This window comes from Anas platyrhynchos, chromosome Z, assembly GCF_047663525.1.
Source record: "Anas platyrhynchos isolate ZD024472 breed Pekin duck chromosome Z, IASCAAS_PekinDuck_T2T, whole genome shotgun sequence".
In the NCBI taxonomy this organism is placed as follows: Eukaryota; Metazoa; Chordata; class Aves; order Anseriformes; family Anatidae; genus Anas; species Anas platyrhynchos.
The window spans coordinates 57,970,509-57,989,931 of record NC_092621.1 but is presented as its reverse complement, the minus strand read 5'-3'; the positions used below and the strand labels follow the sequence as shown (position 1 = coordinate 57,989,931).

The following is a 19,423-nucleotide window of genomic DNA, read 5'->3' as shown; positions in this document are numbered from 1 at the left end:
AAGTGACAGGAGGGAGGAGGGGAGAAATACAATGAAAAAGGTCCAAGGGTGGAGATAAGGACAAGGGGAATCATTCAACAATTATCATTATGGGCAAAACAGAGTCACCATAGGGAAATTAATATAATTTACTACCTATTAGTGACAAGCTAGAGCAGTGAGAAACTAAAAACAAACTGAAAAAACCTTCCTCTCATCCTCCCTCTTCTAAATCATTATCTTAGTGGCCCTTCAATGGACTCACTCTGGCAGCTCTATGTCTTTCTTGTACTAGTGAGCCTTGAACTAGACACAGTACTTCAGGTGTGGCCACACAAGAAATGAATATAAGGAAATTGAGGATGAAGACAGAGCAGTAGAATGATCACAAAGGTGGAGTGCATTTTCACTTACCATATGAATGTTACAGATTAAATTCACTGCTAAAAAAAAAAAAAAAAAAAAAAAAAGGAGCTGCCATCATGGTCAGATAAGCATTTAAGAGAGAAACTTTGTGGAGTACCTGCTCCTGCTCTTCATATGCAGAATTTAGTTTACTTCATAAATCATTACTAACTGCTTGCCACTAGAGGTCATGTATTTGCTGATGGAACAAAGTAAGAGTCAGACCTTATTAAAACAAGCAAACAAACAAACAAACAAAAACTAAGGGCAAAAACAGAAAAAAAAGAGACTGTCAAGCTCTAGAAAACACTGAAACTAGTGTTTCTGAAACTAAATGAAATAATTAGTCCTTCTGTTTTCATCGGTTCATTAGATTCCAAGAGTAGAAAACAATCCATGGAACTCACTATGTGAGAAATCAACGACTGTTAATTTTGTCACATTATCAATGAATGTGAAACGTGAAATCTGAAGAAAACAGGCAAGATTTGGTTAGAAGTAAACTACAGTACTGAGATACAAACAGGAGATGCCTCGAGTTCACACTGGGTCACATTCAATAGGCAGTTTAACAAACAATGGCAATAAATGTAGGAATTAATTTCAGGACACCAGTTTAGCCTCTTTACTATCACTAACTATGTAAAACAAACCTGTAAAGACTGATGTCTTTACACTTAGATATATACCACTGCAGAATAAATTGGCTCATCTTCCCAAGGAGAAAAATGTCGCAGAAGTAAAAATAGAAGGTCCATCACTGAAGCCTTTAACAAGATAACCCTCCAAGAAAATTTCTCTTTCGCCATATGCTCAAAACATGGAAAAATTAATGGTTCTTTGTACCCATACTGTTGACAGAATTAGACATAAGGTCAATTAAATAATAGTTTACTTAAATTAGCATAGATACAAAACACTAAAGGTACCAACACCGTAAAGTTAATGCTACTTTGGCAGAATCACATGACTGCCCTGAGGCACAATGTCATTTAGGGACACCTTTAACTAGTTCAGATCCTACAGCACAAAATTACCTAGGTACATTGGTTTTTCTTTGTTCACTTTCAAAAGAATAAAAAGAAACAAAAGCAGATCATTTTTGCATAAATAATGAGACAACTACACACAAAAAATCTAAATGCTGATTTTATATTGTTTCCAAATTAAATATGTCATCAGGATTTAAATGGAATTAAGATTTTAGTTCAGATATGAAACAATGAAGTTGGTCAAGAAAAGGATGACTGATGTATTAAATTTCTGGTTCTGCAAGCCAAGTAAACAGGCTACATTCTGCTCTATTATGTTTTTTGGGGTGCTAACATATCCCAGTCCCTATGCCTGCCTGTACTGAGTTTATGTGGCAAGGGTTTTGTGATGAGAGTGGGCATGGGGAGTCTACATGGGGAACTTCTATGAGCTGAGTTCAGAAGATGGCCCACGTTAGATAAGGGCCAGTTTCAGATGGATCCAACAGGGACCCACCAGTGGCTAGAGCCAAGGCAGTGAGCGATCCTGGGTGTACTTCTGGAAGAACAGATTTAAGAAAGAGAAACAAACAAACAAGAAGACCTACTGTGTAACAACAGCTGGGAGGAATGAATGAGAAAATGTGAGAGAACCAGCCCTGCAGCCCCGCAGGTGAGTGCAGCAGGAGGGCAGGAGGTGCTGCAGGCAAGCAGGAGTTCCCCTGCGGGCTGTGCAGGGAGAGGCCCCTGGTGGAGCAGGCTGTCCCCCTACAGCCCATGGGTCCCCCATGGAGCAGATCTCCACGCTGCAGCCCCCTCATGGGTGGAGGAGCCCCCGGTGGAGCAGGTGGATGTGGCCTGGAGGAGGCTGTGGCCCATGGATAGCCCCCGCAGGAGCAGGCCCCTGGCCGGAGCTGCAGCCCGTGGAGAGGAGCCCACGCAGGAGCAGGGGGTCTGGGGGGAGCTGCCGCCCACCCATGGGGAACCCATGCTGGAGCAGTTTGCTCCTGGGTGACGGATGGACCCCATGGGATGGAGCTGTGTGGGAGCAGTGTTTGAGGAGCTGCTGCCTGTGGGCAACCCCCGCAGGCTCAGTTCGGGAATGACAGCATCCCATTTGAGGGACCCCACGTGGAGCAGGGCAAGAGAGGGACTGTGAGGGAGCAGCAGAGACAAAGCGTCAGGGACTGACCACAGCCACCATTTTCTGTTCCCCTGTGCTGCTCAGGGAGAGGAGATAGAGGAGGGTGGATAGGGGGAAGGTGTTTTTAGTTTGTTTTTATTTTCTCACTTCACTAGCTTGTCAGTAATAGGTAGTCAATTATATTAATCTCTCTATGCTGACTGTTTTGCCTGTGATGATAATTGTTGAGTGATCCCTCTATCCCTATCTCCACCTACGTGCTTCTTTTTTTTTTTTTTCATGTGTTTTCTCCCCTTCTGTTGCGAGTAGTGGTTGTGCTGAGATACATATAGTGTTAAACCACTGAAATGGGGAAGTATACTTAGAAGAGATGTTAATTTCTTCCTTTTGAATATCAACAAATAGATAAAAATTCAAGATTCAAACTTTTTCTTCACTGGAAAAACAAACAAAAACAAACAAACACAAAAACTCATAGAAATGAAGATATTTCACTAGAAGAAATTGAACTGTTTAACAATTTATTTTGTATGAAATCCAACCTAGACCAATTAACTCAAAACGCATTATAAGAATCCAGCACAATCCACTTTGCATCTTATTTTACAGCTGGTAGAGTCAATGGAAGTATTGTACTGACAAAATGTTGTGCTATATTTTTGGGAGGTAATCTTCTTACAATGAGAAAGTAGGTCTGTGTACTACTTGGCCTTTAAATGAGAGCAGAATGTCACATAGAATATCCACAAAGCTTCGTAATTTTTCTTACAGACATGTCTTTCCCTTCAAACCCTACCCCCCAAATTCTTCACAAGAAAGACACTGTAGTTACATTTTATTTATTTTCTCTCTATATACGTCATTATTCTTAGCTGAACCCTATTATTACCGACAGTTTACATTATCAGCTACCCATTGACAGGTTTTGAGATGCTTGAAAAAAAGTTTTACGTATGGACTTTTCACCTTACTGAATGTAAAACTCAACTGCTTTCCAAATTCAGAGAATAACAGCTCTCAAACATTTTAAAATTAATCTCTATTTCTTAAGCAAATCCACAGGTCTTATCTAAAATTCCTGTGGTGGATTTATGTCTGATGAATAACATGGCATGCCATGACACCAATCAACAGGAGAACTCCTAGGACTTCTGAATCTGCAGAAGCTGCAAGGGAACAAATACAAGACTGTGAAGAGAGATTTAAAATAGTTCCCCAAATATAGCAATTTTTTTCAACATAGCAAATTTATCCTTTAAAATACTAATTTGCCTCCCCAAAATGTATTTCAGTGTGATACATCAGTTTTATTTCTCCTAGATTGCAGTTTCCCATTCCCACTTCACAGGAACTTTGGATCAGAAAAAGACCTCAGAGATAGGCAATTCTTGTGCCTTTATTCTAGTCATAAAGTGATTGTGCTCCATCTAAAGAGTTTTATAATTCAATAAATCTATTAGAAGTTTGCTCCCAAGCTCTCCCCCCTTAAAGATTCATCACCTTTGAACTTAGAATAAAAAAATAATATAGTCGGTTTGATCATTTGTTTCAGATTTTTCTTTTTGTCTTTCTTTTCCTTATGGTAGTTTATTGATTCTTGAAGAGCTGCTGCCTGTTGGAATCCCACACAAGATCAGTTTGGGAAAGACAGTATCCCATGGGAGGGACCCCACATGGAGCAGGGGCAGAGGAAGGCTGTGAAGGAGTGAATGAGAAGCTGAAATGAAGAGTCTAGGCCTGACTGAAGCCCCCATTCACTGTTTCCCTGCACTTTTTGAGGGGAGGAGGTAGAATAGGGTGGCCGATGTATAGGGAAGGTATTTTAGTTTGCTTTTAGTTTCTCTCTGCTTTTGTCTGCTATCGATAGGCAATAAATAGCATTAATCTCCCTATGCTGAGTATGTTTTGCCCATGATGGTAATTGTTGAGTGATCTCCCAATTTTTATCTCAACCCATGTGTTTTTTTTTCATCTATTTTCTCTTCCTCTCCTGATGAGGAGATGGAGTTAGATAGAGGTGTGGCGGTGCTTGACTACCTACTATTGCTACACCACCACAATTAGTTCTAATAATACACATACATTGTATGGTCACATTCACCTTTTCCAACAGCAATTTCCATCCAGTCCATCAAATTATTCCCCTTAACATCTATTATTGTTTTTAACTCTGCAGTCCAGATACCTTCCTAGAAAGCTGTTGTTGATTGACATTTTCAGGTGGGTTGTGTATCTAGTCTTGAATGTTGTGAATTTAAACTTATTTAATAGTTTTAAATGATGTCTCATAATAAAGCATTTTATAAAAATTGTTAGGATCTGCTGCATTTCTCTATAAATTGTCTGTTAAGAAGCAACAGTATCACTCAGGCAATAAAACCAGAGGAAATACACCTCGTATTTTATTCCTCTATTTGTCTCCCTCTCCCTGTGCCTTTCTATTAAAATCTGTATTCTAGTAGGTGGCATAAACCCTCTTGAGAGTTCATTCCTATTTAATTCTTTGGTTCGTTCTGTAAGGGCCTAGAGCAGACACCACAGTACTACAACTCCTACACTTTCTTAAAAATGTTCTTGACTTCAGCTGGGCAGACTATTTTTCATAATGAGCTCCACTTCTCTTTTTCCCTTCCTTTCTGTAACCTTCCTGTGATGATAAAACCAAAACCATCATCTGGGAGGGGGCCCAGTAGATGAAGATAACAAAAAGCCCAGCAGACCAAGCAGATCAAGGGAAGACTGTACAATTATTTAGCAGTTTAGTGGATCATTCTTACTACGTTAGCATGTAAGCGCTTTAGTGAAGATCAGGATATTACTTCTAATGACATGTCCTACTTTATTTTAATTAGAGGAAAGAAAAAATACAATAAAATGCAAACAAACAATAAAAAACATTCCACATAGGCAAAGATGACCTTAACTGATATGCTATTTCTGGAACAGATTAGCTTGCCAGCTAGTTTAGGCACATCCTTAGACCTCCCAAGAGGCTAGCTACAGGGATATATTTTGGTAACCAGCTGAGGAAAAAACATCCCTGTCTACAGGCCGAAGTGATGACAAGCTAATTTCAGGGTCTGGGGCCATCATTGACTAGCAGAGGAATGATTTGCTGGGGAGTAGCTACCTGTGGTCTCTGGCTGTAGGGTGTGGGCAAAGCCCAAGGGGGACCGTGAGGTAGCTGAGGCAGGGGCAGGTGAGGAAGGTCCAAGGTCCAGGGAACACTGCAGGCCCCAGCTCCTGCCATTGCCCCTAGAAAGAGCATCAGGGACAACTGATTTATTATTTGCAGTTTATCTATGCGGATATATAGACGCACATTCCCTTCCCTGATTTATTTTTTTTTTATTATTTATTTTTTTTTTGGTCATTGCTTTGCTTTGTTTTTCAGAGGGTTATCTCCACGTAGCTGCTAACAAATATTTGAAAGTGCATACTTCCCTCTGACGAGCTGTGACACCATGGGAAGTGAGGCTGCGACTGCAGGAGGGGAATTCAGCAGGGAATTCAGGAGGATGCCCAAGCTTTCAGTGCGACCCTGAGCCAAAGCCACTGATGGCATCTCCACTTTATTCCACTTACCTCTAAAGCACTGCACTCTCGAGAAGGGGAAAAACTCTACGAGACACACCTGTGCTACCCTAGATTAACGCTAGTGGTGCCAGCTAAGTGATCCCTGGTCTCCTTCCCGGTCGTTCCTGCACAGATGAGTGAAGTAATTCCCACCCCGCACTTCCTTGTGTGCTCGACAAGTTACCGCGGTCGGTGTCTGAGTGACTTGCTCGATGACGGGAAGCTCCTGTGGGTGGAAACTTTCTGCGCTGCAGCTGGGGAATGGCATTTTGTAAGGATGACATTTGCAAAGGCCAGTTGTGTGTTTTTTTTGTTTGTTTTTGTTTTTTTTTTGGGGGGGGGGTGGGGGCTTGTGAGTGGGTTTCCACACCGAGGGAAGCGTGCCAGCTCGCTTGCCTAAAGCGGGAAAGCACCGCGGCGGGGCTGGGCTCCCCCTCTCCGCAGCCGTCCCGAGGAGCGCCGCGAGGTGTTTGGCAACGGCCGCGGCAGCCCTAACGGCCCTGCCCGGCCCCGGGGCGCTCCTCGGGGGCAGCCGCCGCCGTCCTTGCCCCGGTCAGGGAGTGGCGCGGCGGGGCCGGACTCAGCCTCGGGAGGAGGGGGAAGGCGTCGCCACCTGCCCCTGCCCCTGCCCCTGCCCCTGCCCCTGCCCCTGTCTCCTGCGGGGCCGGAGCCGGGCCCGGTGCCGCCCCGCCCTCCTTCCTTCCCTCCCCGCCGGTATTTAGGGAGAGCGTCGCGCCCCGGCGTTGTTCGCAGCCGGTACCGGTATGAAGGGAGACGGCATAGAGAACCCGGCCTTTGAGCCCCCCAGCCCCGACCTCAGCGGCCAGCGACACGCGAGCCGTGCTGATGCTGATGCTGAAGCCCCGGCACCAGCCCCAGCCCCAGCCCCAGCCCCGTCCCGAGGCGTGGCGGAGGCGGCCGAGGAGGGTCCGTGCGGTTGGGGCCGGTGCACCCCCAAGGCTCTGCAGCTCTGCAACAACCCCGAGGGCTACCTGGCTGCCTACAGCCTGCTGGCCATCTTCCAAGGTAACCGCGGGCTTGCTGCCCTGGGCAGGTGACGGTGTGCCTGTCCCCGGGCCAGCCGGCACCGGGCCTCAGGGGAGGGCACGGAGGTGCTGCTTCCAGCACGGAGCTGCCCGAGCCCGGTGCCATTGCTGAGCTGCGGCGGTAGCGGCTGCGCCAGGGGAAGCAAGTACCCCAGGGCTGGAGAAGGAAGTTGCTTGCACAGTGTTACTCTCCGTACTCGACTCTATTCTTCTTTTTATTTTCTTTTCCTCTGAACACCGCCAAGGCTGTGGCCCTGCCAGCGTTGTGCTCCTGTTGGTACTGCTTCCCCATCACTCACAACAAAACATAAAAGCCAGAAAACAAAGCACGAGAAATAAGTGTACACAGAGCTGCTGTGCATTTTGTTACCTGACTGCTAATTTAAAAAAAAAAAAAAAAGGTTGGCATGGTTGGGTGGAACCCTGGGTGATTAAGATGGCTTTCAAAAGTCTAATCTTGTTCTGTGGATCACAGTGCATGTATCTGTCTAATGCTTAACTAACAGCTTAACTTTAGGGGAATGCAAAGTTCAGCTTGTTCTTATTTTCTGTTGTTTAGCTTCAGGTATTCTCATCCTTATTTTCTGTAGTTGGTGATGAGATTTGTTAGGACTTTGGAGAGCTTTCAGTTTAGCACTTCATAGGACTAGCTAGAAAAGAAAGCTGTGTCACCTGAAAAAGTCTGAGGCTTTAAAGCTGATCTGTGTTGCACGTAAAGAATGTGGCTGGGGGAGAGTGTGCACAGGTCCTGTGCTAAGAGAGCAAGTTGCTTGTGCTGAAGGCAACCAGGGTGTGGATGGCTGTATACCTGCCTGGAACCAAACTGAGATAATTGGGATGGTCTTGGGAGAGCTGAGCTGGGGGCTCTTCTTAAACCTAGAAAAATATGACTGCTGCTCACATTGCTTGGGAAAATTTTGTAGAAGAACCAGTGTCTCTCAGAGCATGTCTTCTCAAATTCTTTTTGATTTTAACCTGTTTTCAATCTTGTTTTTCTTAACATACATCTTTTATGTTAGGAAAGTGTCTAGAGAGTTTTGGGTAGTATCTTTTGTTCTTCGTATTTGAGAGGCCATGCTACAGCTGTTATGAGCAGGAGATGATTACAGTTAAGTTTTCTTACCTTAGCTCACACTGTCTCTAACAGTAAACAGAATCAGTCAGAATCAATTTTAGAATCATAAAGATTGGAGAAAACTTCCAAGATCACCTGGTCCAACCATCCCCTTACCACCAGTGTCACCCACTAACCCATGTTCCTAAGCACCATGGCCAACCTTTCCTTGAACACTACCAGGGACAGAGACACCACCACCTCCCTAGGCAACTCATTCCAGTGACTGCTCTTTCTGAGAAGAAATGTCTCCTCATTTCCAACCTAAACCTTCCCTGGTGCAACTTGAGGCCGTTCCCTCTAGTCCTATCACTTGTGAGAAGAGGTCAACCCTCAGCTCCCCGCACCTTCCTTTCAAGTAGTTGTAGAGAGCAATAAGGTCTCAATTGAGCCTCTTCTTCTCCAGACTAAACAACCACAGGTCCCTCAGCTACTCCTCACAGGACTTGTGCTCCAGGCCCTTCACCAGCTTCATAGCCCTTCTCTGGATACACAACAGAAGAATTTCTTACATAACACACTTCTTTGACAACTGAGTTGCCAAAGACTTATTAGAGATAGGAAACTGAACATGGCCAAAAACTGACATCAAAACATTTCAGAATGTATTGTACTAAACTACATCTTGACTACTTCCATCACTACAACTTGTTATAGCAATGTTTCTTAAAATCTAGGTTGTGTTGAGCGCTTGTTTGGCTGAGTAATATCACTTGAATTTTACCTTTTAATAAAAGGGTATCTTTATCTTTTAATAAAAGGGTAGGTTTTCAATAGCAAAAATTTTTTTAAATCTCTAGAATATCTGTCCCCTTAAGATGCTATGTGTGTTCCTTAAGATGCTTACTTTGGTCTTGTTACCTAAGCATGGATGTATGCTAAACCTCAGAGGGATATCTATCTAATCTAGTTCAGATTTTGGGCCTTAGTGTATGGAAACATCTGATGTTTCTTTGAAAGCTGATGTAGGCCTGGCTACCGTATACCTTGTGGCATTCTTGATTTGTTATCTGGACTTTCTGAACAAGTACCTTTTGCTTTGACTAGCCTGCGGGAGGAAACGGGGCAGTGAAGACTAGAACTGCCATTCTTTTTTGAGAAGCAGAAAAAACAAGAACAGTTTACAGACAAGATTCAGTGCTGTATGTGATGCTGCAAAAGTATTCAGGTGTTGCAGTTTCAAGGTTTAGGTAACTTCCAAATCGTAGTTGTATGGTGCATGTTTTCATCTAAACTGCTGCTGTACTCTGGGTTTGTTTCTAAGTATTTGATTTACTCTCCAAATTGCAGCAATAATCACTGAGGAAGATAAAATGTAAACATTTTGTATTGACAATGTACCTCTAGGAAAGCTTTATCCTACTGTGCTGAACAATAATGAAGTAATCATTAACACGTTCCTGATGTGTGGAAGTCTTTGCAGTTGACCCTTTACAGACTGAGTGAAGACAGTAGGTAGTTATCTCCAGTGTATGAGGAAGTGTGTGTGTAACTGAGGTCATGTGCTTCTCAGGTTACTTTCTAGCTGGCCTAGAAGAGAGGTGGTTGTTATCAGTAGCAGCTGATTTCCTCTATTTCAGCTAATTAGTAGATTCCAGGTGAAACTTAACTCTGTTTTTGGCTGTTTTTGTTTCAAGTACAGGTGAAACCTGTATTTCCAGAACAGAAAATATTTATTTGCGTAGAACACAGTTACACGACTAATACCTGATTTCTGTATGGCACTTGAATTGCATAAATGTATGATTGCATCTTGCAATACAGTAACTGGATATGCTGCAGTTCATAGTTACAGTAGCAAACAAGGTAAAAGTTATCTCACTACTTTGAACACAAGAAAGTCTATTTATTTTAGATGTCAGTAATACTTCTGTTAAACAAAGCAACAGAACTAGTCTTTGAGATTGGCCCAGTCTAATCAAGCTGAAAATTCTAGGTAACACTAATGTTTTATATCCTGATTAGATTTGTTACTGGAAGGACACTTATTTTAATGGAGTGTCTGCAAACTACTGCTTTAAATCTATTACAACAACTGTAGAGTACTCCTTGGTAAATGGATGAATAAAATATTCCTTTTTTTTTTTTTTGTTAGAGCAAAAGAACTTGGTTTATGATTAATCGGTGTTTTGTGGATCAGTGCATGGTGTACTTAAGCATGTGGTAGGACAGTAATGTTTTGGATGTTGACAGTTAAAACATAATCTCTCAACTACTATTTAAGTGTTGAGATCAAACAGGTTGTGTTTTTCCTGAGGAGACTTTAGTGGTTATCCACTAGATGATGGCATCAGAGAAGTTGTGCTGCCATTTATCACATCTGCATTTTTACAGTTGAAATCTAATTATCCAATAAAATTGGATTGCATTGCAAGGTTTTTTGTAGCTTTTAGGATGTAAATTCAAAGGAGACAGCAAAACAACAAGCAAAAGACAATGCCTTCTAATTTGGTAATCAACTCGTTGAGTAGGTCACTTACTTCACATGAATGTTTTAAAGCTTTAGCAAGTGCTTTTCAAATAGGAAAATTTGTTTGTTCATTCCTTCATGCTAGCATTGTTCTTTGGTCACTGCTCCTTTAGAAGAAAGTTGCCAAAGGAATAAATAATTGCATGGAGACGCACCTGAATACTTCTGTTAATCCTATATGAATTTAAGTGTGGTGGCCAGACTGACAGGTGAAACTATCTTAATAAAAAGGCCACATTGGTGTATCAGAAAATTTAAGATTGTAAGGAGGCGGCTCTTGGTACAGAAAGCTGAAGTGCTTAGTTGTGGGGAAGATTCCAGTGATAGGAAAACAGCTGGTTGATCACAGTTCTAGAGTATTTTTTTTTAATTAGTAGGGGACTCTAGACAGCTCTGAAATTCAGCTTTGTGCAGTTGCACTTCTGGACAGTGCAATGCTTGTTGAAAGCTAACTTAAATCTATTGCTGTCCCCAGCCAGCCATCCTCCTGTGCTGTTCTTGGAAGGATAGAGAATCATGTTTGAATTTTTAGGAATAAGAGGGATAACTATAGGGCCTGTGTCTGAAGAGATGCTAAACACTCATCTCTGAGGCTCCAGAACTCTGAATCTTATTTGCAGCTGTGACTTCAAGACCTCCTAACTTTCCCAAGATATACATTTTATTACAGGCACAATTTAATTAGACTATCAAGGAGTTACTTAGCAATGTTATGAAGTACAGATATTCATCTCATTTGTAACAATCATATTTTCGTGACTGTTAAAAATAAACTTTAGCTACTTTGCATTGTCCCAAATGCAAACAGAACATGAGGCAGATAGAAATTAGTACCTGAAGCCAAAGCTTTTGTAAAAATGCATGGTGTGTATAAGCATTCACTGGAAACTGCAACTGGCTTAACTTCTGCTTTTGGATCAGTTGTTTTTTGGAGTTTGCTTTTTGCCTCTGCCTAAGTAGGGCAGTTCTTGCAAGGCCTATTTTTTCCAGGTCGTCTGATACTTCAGCTTCAGAGAAAATAAAGATTCAGAGGGCAAACATTTTTGTCAGTTTAAGTAAATCACCTCAGTTGCCCTGAAGGAGCTGCAGTGTTTTCAAATAGCTTTATACTTTTTTAATATTGTAGTGAAAGATGCATGTTCAAAAGCCTTCTTATATCTTTTCTTTGTGATGATAGGGAGGAAATATGTTTGATACAATTATTTGAAGGCTATGTCTTGTTAAATAACTTGATTCAGTCTTAGTTTGTAGTCTAATGCAGGTCACTACCTTGACTAATTAATTTTAATTTGTACAGTATCTTCTGAAAATGTAATATAGTCACTTTGAAGTTTGTGCTTCAAACTGAATCTGGAATCTGAATGGAATACATTAGCAGAGCTTGGGGCATGATATTTTGCTGGATGAATACTTGAGTGTTAAATCTTTAATGCCCACAGGAGGGAATAAAATTGAATAGGTCCTGTGCAGATTGGCTGGTTTAAATTGGCAATGTGTCAATCCACTATATGCCCAGATTTTAATGTTAATAAATACCTTAAAATGTGGCTTTGCAAGTATATTCATTGTAACCCTTCTGTTACACAATAGTAAGTTTACTGTTGCAACCCCATCAAATTAAGTACTTTTGACTAAATATGTGTTTTTTTTTTTGTTCTCTTGCAGGTATTGTGGTAAATGGCCTGATTAACATTAGTATTTCAACAATTGAGAAGCGTTATGAGTTGAACAGTTCCCTCACTGGCTTAATCTCTGCAAGCTACGACATTGCTTTTTGTATATTGTCACTTTTTGTATCTTTCTTTGGAGAAAGAGGGCACAAACCACGATGGCTGGCTTTCTCAGCATTTATGCTAGGATTGGGCTCACTTGTATTTTCCTTACCACATTTCAGTAGTGGAAAATACCAATTTGGAGCTAAGCGTGAAGGTAAGCTTATTCTTATGTTTTGATTTATTATTTTTTTTTCTGAAATCTCCATAGTGAGCTAGTGCAACTTTTAATTAAGTAACCCTTAATCTTTGTTGAAGCCCTAAAAGTGGAGTAACATTGTCTCTAACAATGGAAGGGAAAGTGAAGTCCATGAGTTCACGAGCTGTCTCTACACTAGACTTACTTTTTCAGAAGAGATCTGAGTCAGATCTGTACTTACATGCAATGGTAGAGTAAAGCGCTTTTTTATTTGGCCTGATGAATGCAATGAAAACCTAATTTGATTAAAAATGATTTGACTTTCTTTGTGAATAAGGATACAAGTATGTGGTGATTTTGCCTTGCTGGGCAGCTGAACTCCAAACAAAGGCCTTGTAGAAGCACAGAGAAAATTATTCTGTACTTCCCATCAAGGAGAAATGTTTGTCTGTGTCCCGGGAAGCAGGGCCTCAATAGACATAGTGGTTGTTTAGGAGGACAGATGTCTTCATAATGAAAGCACTACTCTCCTTTCCCTTCCATGCCTTTTATTGCTGAGAGTGACTGCATAAGGCATGGAATATCCCCTTGGCTGGTTTGTCAGCTGCCCTGTTGCCATTCCCCACCTCTTGCAATCCTACTGTCTTCTGTGTGTTGGACAGTCTTGGTGCAGTGCCAGCACTGCTCAGCAATAGACAACACACTGGTGTGATACCAATGCTGTTCTAGCTGTAGGTGCAGAGCACAGCACTACATGGGATGCTGCAGGGAATGTTAACGCTATCCCAGCCAGACCCAGTACGAAGTTAGGTTAGAGAAGTAGAATAAATCTTAAACAAAAGCTGTCAGGCTTACTGTCTTCCTGTCAAAAGGCTACTGCATATTGCCATTTTGTTGTGCTTTGAACTATTGTCTACTGTAAAATCATCCTGAATAATTCATTAATAAGTTTCACTAGGTTTGTCTAAAATGATGATGTAAACTTGTGGGTTTGTTTGAAATATAGGGGAAACACTCAAAACTAAACTGCACAGAACAAAACGGTACTGAAATTGTGGTGGTCTGCTCTGAAATCTTACGTAGCTTTCCTCATAAAATGACTTTGAGTGCTGTAAATTTAATGCCATATACTTGTATCTCTATGTAGTGGGTCACCTGTAGTTAATAAAGAAACATCCAGATATCTTTAAAGTAGGTTGACTTAATCTTTGATTGTTTTAATTGTTGTTGTAGTGCTTAACCAGATGTGTCTATAATGACTAAGCATATTAGAGTGCTAGTTTAAAACAAACAAACAGTAGCTATTGAGCAATCTTACAGAAGGTTCTTAGTATTCCAGTTGTTGATTCTCAGGTCATTTTTTGTGTTCATCACATCTTGCCATGCACTTCCATGCGCTATCCAGATATTGACCATTAATTAAACAACTTTGGTTATAGGTGAACTATTGTTTGCCATCCAACAGATGTCAGAAGTTAGTTCAAATTTTAATGGAGTAAGGGCAAATTGGAGGAAAATCAAAACAAGATTCTTCAATGTTTGGAGGCTACAAACAAGAGATTATATATAAACCCATAGTAGAACAGCAACAGCTTACTTGCTTCTGGCTATGCTACAGAACTTTTTCCCAATGTCAGTTTTAGTATTACCCTCCCTACTCCACTAGTATGTAAGAGAAGCTGAACTTAATTTAAATAATGTTCTGACATGTTTTTAGCTTTGTTTTTTATTGAAATGAAATATTGACTGAGCAGGTGTTTTGAAGGGAGTTAGTAAAGTATTGCAACTAATTTCTTCCCTCTTGTACCAATTCTGTTTGGAATCTCAGAATCTGTTCCTGTTTTATCAATACATCTGCCTTTAAAGATGCTGTAGGAATTCTATACCTTAAGTTCTATATTAACTTCTTGAAATCTAAAAGCTAGAAAATTTCAAATGGAGCATGTGCTTTTTTTCATGTCCCTTTAAGCTGATCAAAATCATGTCGTTTCTTTGACTGTTGTAATATAGATGCCCAAGGTGTGACTGCTGAAGTGAGCAGATTTAAGGTACTAAGCTGACTAAAACCAAATGCTATCAAAGATAAATGACTACAAAGTCCAGGGCATGTGTGGACTATGGAAGACTGAATATAAGTCTACAGGTGCCATTCAGCAGCATCCTTTAACAGTGAAATTAACCACAGTACATGATTTTATTATGTCTGATTTAGCTATTTCTGATGTTGATGAAATGTCTATATGAAAAGGCTATACACTTAGTTGTAGAATTTAATAGCACCCCCCCTCCCCCTTCCCCCCCCAAAAAAAAACAAAAACACAGCCTTCCTTGTTGCTTATTATTTTGGATGGCTCTTTTATAGACTTAATTTATTGGGAGTTAACTCTATTTGGAAGTGTGACATCCTAATTTTGCAGTCTATTTGTTTCTTGGTGCTTTGTATGAAAATGTACCACCTCATCTATTGAACAGTTAACTAGTTGGTTACTTGATCACTTCTGTTCATCAGTTGTATGTAATTAGTGAGTTTCACCTGAAGTATAATTTTGAAATATAGTTCAGTGCAACATTTAATGATTGTCAGGTGAATAAATAAATCTAACGTGGAACTTAAACTATTAAAAACTATGTCTAGTCTCCGTTATAAGGCTTGCAGACAACTGGAAGTTATTTTAGCATGCAATGCTCATGTGCTTTTATTCTGAGTATGTACACATGACACCCTGATAAATGATATCCCTACATGATAAAACTACTGCATTGGACATGCTTATATCACTCTGTAGGAATAGCTTAATTTCATTCTTATTGAATGAGTAGCTGACCAGTGGACTACCTGTTTATGGGAAAGAAAATAGCCATAGCAAACGCTTATATCTTGTCTGATCTCCAAAAATTCTTCAGATTAAAAAGTGTAATCTAGATGTAGTCATCTGTTTGTTATGATTTATTAATGTTGCTTAGGGTCTTCAGGTTCTGAGCTGGTTCTTGTATTTGGAGTTAGGAGCTCCATCTAGTGATTTTTTTCTGTAATGAAACTATTATTTGAGACAGTACAGAGTACTGTAAATACCACAGTAGGAATGATGTTATAATCAACAGACTTGTAAACTTCCATCTCAGTTGAAACGATTGACTTTATGTGAGATGGCTTTTGCAGCAACTGTGAAACATAGGTCTTCACTTCGCAGAAGGAGGATGACTTCATTGTGAGGACCATCAAGCATTGGAACAGGTTACCCAAAGAGACTGCATGGTCTTTGTCTTTGGGGCTTTTTGAGCAACTTGGTCAGTGACTAAATGACCTCCAGATATCTCTAGCGGTCTGAATTATTCTATGAATCCCTTCAGTAATGTGCCTTCAGGAAAATATCAGTTTGGGATAACAACAGATGTTAGCCATTTGAGTGGAAATGCATATGGTGTGATTTAACGAGGTGATGAGTTCGAATGACTTGGGCCCCTTTCTTCAGTTCCCTGTTTTGCTGGAAACTCTGAATTAGTCTACTAGGGTCTGAGAACTAGTGCATCTTCTCAGAAGGGCAGTTCTTGACCCACTTTCTTAGAATATGTTGAGGACAAATTAAAGGCTGAAGCAGACTATGGCATTTGGGTACAATTGGTGATAGATGAGAACATCTTTAAAATGAGGAGGGGTGATGACATTGTGATGCCAGCTTCTAATTTGACTGTTTTCTCTTGCACTGTTGGCATACCTGTTTCTGTTACCTTTGCTCTAAGACTGAGATTTGTCAGATAATGGGTAGCACTGCTGTTCTTTACTTGGTATGTTTCTCTATAGCACTTATAATATTACAGAACATCTGTCTGTAGAAGCTAAGAATATAGTCTTTATTTAGAATATTTATTGATGCTTTCAAAAAGACCTTCCCTTTCAAAACCTACAGGAGAAACAAACTTTTAAGAAGGAACAGAAACTAAGCTATTTTTTTCTTATTCTTCACATCTTGTTTTTTTTTTTTTTTTTTTTTAAATATTAAAAAGTAAGAACACATACAAAACCAAATGAAAATGAACACACCTACTAGCTGCTTTTTAAGGTGTGAGTAAAGCTAGTCTTGACCTGTCTTGTTTCTAATTAACGTAATTGCTAAAGCATCTCACAATTGGTTCTGCTTCCTTGGCTATTATGTTGAATTAGGTCTTTGGGAATACTTTGGCCTTTACATAGCTTGGATTCAGGTAGTTATGTCAGAGGAAAGAATGGAAATACGTTTATAATGACTAACTGTATTTGCATTGCCATTAAAGCAGCTCTGCCCTTCAAAATACCAGTTAAATCCAGTGACTTTTAGAAGTGAGAACAGGTTTATAGGAAAAAAAGTAAATAAGTGGTCAGCCACCCATCTAGACTTTTCCCACAGCCTGGCTTATCTCAGGTTAGACTTCTATGATTACGTAAAAGTCAGTGCCTTTTTTGTTTATAGTTCTTATGACTGCAGCAAACAGGCTTGTGGAACTAATCAAGGTTAGGTTTAACCTGTGCCAATCTGTTTAACTGTTTGAAACTTTGTATTAGTAAAGAAACGACAAGGTTGGATGACGGATGACACAAATGTCTGAAGCAGGGACAGTAATTTGTCATTTGGTCATTTTGACTTACACTAGTTCAAAGTCTCATAACTTCTGTGGTAAATCCTCTTTGCTTCTAAAATGTTTCTTGCAATGGAATATAGAGTCCATGATCCCTATCAGCAAATGCATATATATACTTGCTGAATTATCAGACTTATTTATTGTTATTTTTTAAGTGATGGAAATAAAGGATTATAACTGTATTAAAGTATATATTGATGGTTCTGTTAATTTTGTAGTTAAAGTCTGGATAGTGTGGTTCTGAAAACAAACTAGTGTGATAGTTATTGTGACAAGATAAGTTATCCTATGGCATGTAAACAGAAGAGCTGAAGAGAGGCAATATTCAATTAACAGCACAGTGGCACAGGCTTTTAGATTTATGTGAAGAAATCCACAGGGTGTGCAGATAGTGATTCTTGAACCAATGTCAGAGTTGGATTGCCATTAGTGAGTGTAATCTACTTATTTCATGTGGCTCCAATGCTTCACAACCCTTTTAGTGAATAAATTTTTTTGCTAATACCACCCTAAACCTCCTGTGGTGCAATTTAAGGCCATTTCCTCTTGTTTTATCAAACTATGATGCTGTTCTTTCTGGAGAAAGTTATGATAAACCCCAGGGATGCATTTATGACAACACCCATATAGCCTTCTAGTTAAGCAAACTGCATGGCAAGCTTTTTCTTGATCTTTGTTTTGTGAACCCAAAGCATTGATTGGTCTAATTACCTGATCTGGAGATAGTTTTTGTTCCTCAGGATGGCTTGTTTCAGTTTCACTGAACAGACAGGTATATTATCTTTCTTCCTAAGGGTTGTACACTGTTCTTCAGAGCAGCTTGGAAAGAAATGTGCTACTAAAAGTGCAGTGATAGCAAGGAGGGGGGAAAGAGAAAACATACCCCCTGACTTAATTTCTTCCTTTTTTGATTCTCTCCTCATAAAGCCAAACACTACAGGAGTGGATGCAACCTTAGGCTGTTCTGCCTTTGATTCACTCTTTTGTCTGTATTCGTGCATATAGAGACAGAGGCATGGTGGTTTGTGTGGGGTGTGCTTTTTCCAGGGGAGTCCTTTTTCAAAAACAGGGTATGAGAAGGGAAGATTTTCACTTATGACTCTCACTGCTGTTTTTTCTATCCAACAGTCCAAATTTCCTCCTGTTTTTCAGGCCACTATTTCCTCTGTCACTTCAAAACGGAGGTTGCTGTTAGTGCTCTGTAGAACGTTTATGAAGTACAAGAACAAAAAAAAGTCTGTTTCCAAAGAATATTCCTGAAGTAACTCTTGAATAACCATATGGTATTTTTTGCATACATAAGGTCAATAATACTTTGAAAAAGCTGAACTATTTTAACAAGGCCATTTCATCCATATTTTCTTCAAGGAATAGAAACAAAAACCAAGCCATAATTGTATTTCTTTCAGAGGGCACTACGTCATAGAAGTCTTGGGTGGTGTCATATAGGACTCTTTAGCAGGGGTGAAAACTAAAATGGGAGCCTAGCATTATTAATGCAGAATATTTTAGTTGATATTTAGTAGATATGTACATGTAGAACACATACATATCTATCTTCAGTTGGGTAACAATTTTAAAGGTTTCGTGTTTCTGTCATTCAGATACATGCCAAATTTCAGGAACAAGCTCTACAAACTTCACCTGCAGTGCCAACACAAAGTCTTCACTTTCGAACTATCTTTATGTCTTTATACTGGGACAGCTGCTGCTGGGAGTTGGAGGAACGCCACTGTATACTTTGGGGACAGCTTTTATTGATGATAGTGTCCCAAAGCACAAGTCTTCTCTTTATATAGGTAAGTTTTAAAAAGCTGTTTATAACACATAGTCTGTGTAGATCGTAGACTACACTATCTTACAAATTCTTCTACATACTCCTCAAATCTTTTTTCAATTTTTGCTTATATGCATAAAATAGTTCTGTAATATGTAACTGATGGTATTCAGTAAGTGTGAAATTTCTTCAATAGTTACTTTAGATACCAATAGTTACCATAAGGTCACTTTGTGCACCTTTCCTGTTGTTTCTTATCAGCAACTGAAAGTGATTAATCAAAGTGGTTAATACAGCCTGGCTACAAACAACAAGAATTTTGAGTAAAACTTGCATTCTGTTCTTGTAGGTAATGAAAGCTACTGTTTATCAGCCCAATAGCCATACCTTCCTTTTATGCTTCATTTGGTTGT

At 40.1% G+C, this 19,423-nt stretch overlaps 1 protein-coding gene and 1 long non-coding RNA gene across 4 annotated transcripts in view; one reads left to right on the top strand and one right to left on the bottom strand.

Moving 5' to 3' along the window:
• Nucleotides 1-3,518: 3,518 nt before the first annotated feature.
• Nucleotides 3,519-6,399, bottom strand: LOC140000719 (uncharacterized). Its single transcript, XR_011805891.1, has 3 exons — nucleotides 6,260-6,399; nucleotides 5,630-5,754; nucleotides 3,519-3,665 (listed from the first exon to the last, which is right to left on the bottom strand). It is a non-coding gene; the product is annotated as an uncharacterized lncRNA (long non-coding RNA).
• Nucleotides 6,051-19,423, top strand: part of SLCO4C1 (solute carrier organic anion transporter family member 4C1) — a 32,442-nt gene continuing 19,069 nt past the window's right edge. Inside the window, exons 1-3 of one of the 3 annotated variants that reach the window (XM_072031382.1) lie at nucleotides 6,051-6,367; nucleotides 12,371-12,634; nucleotides 18,838-19,032. In XM_072031382.1, coding sequence (XP_071887483.1) covers nucleotides 6,337-6,367; nucleotides 12,371-12,634; nucleotides 18,838-19,032 — 490 coding nt within the window. In that variant the 5' untranslated portion in view covers nucleotides 6,051-6,336. Of the gene's footprint in view, nucleotides 6,368-6,544; nucleotides 7,102-12,370; nucleotides 12,635-18,837; nucleotides 19,033-19,423 lie in introns of those variants that run through there. The other 2 variants (XM_038171213.2, XM_027446813.3) reach the window with 2 other exon arrangements.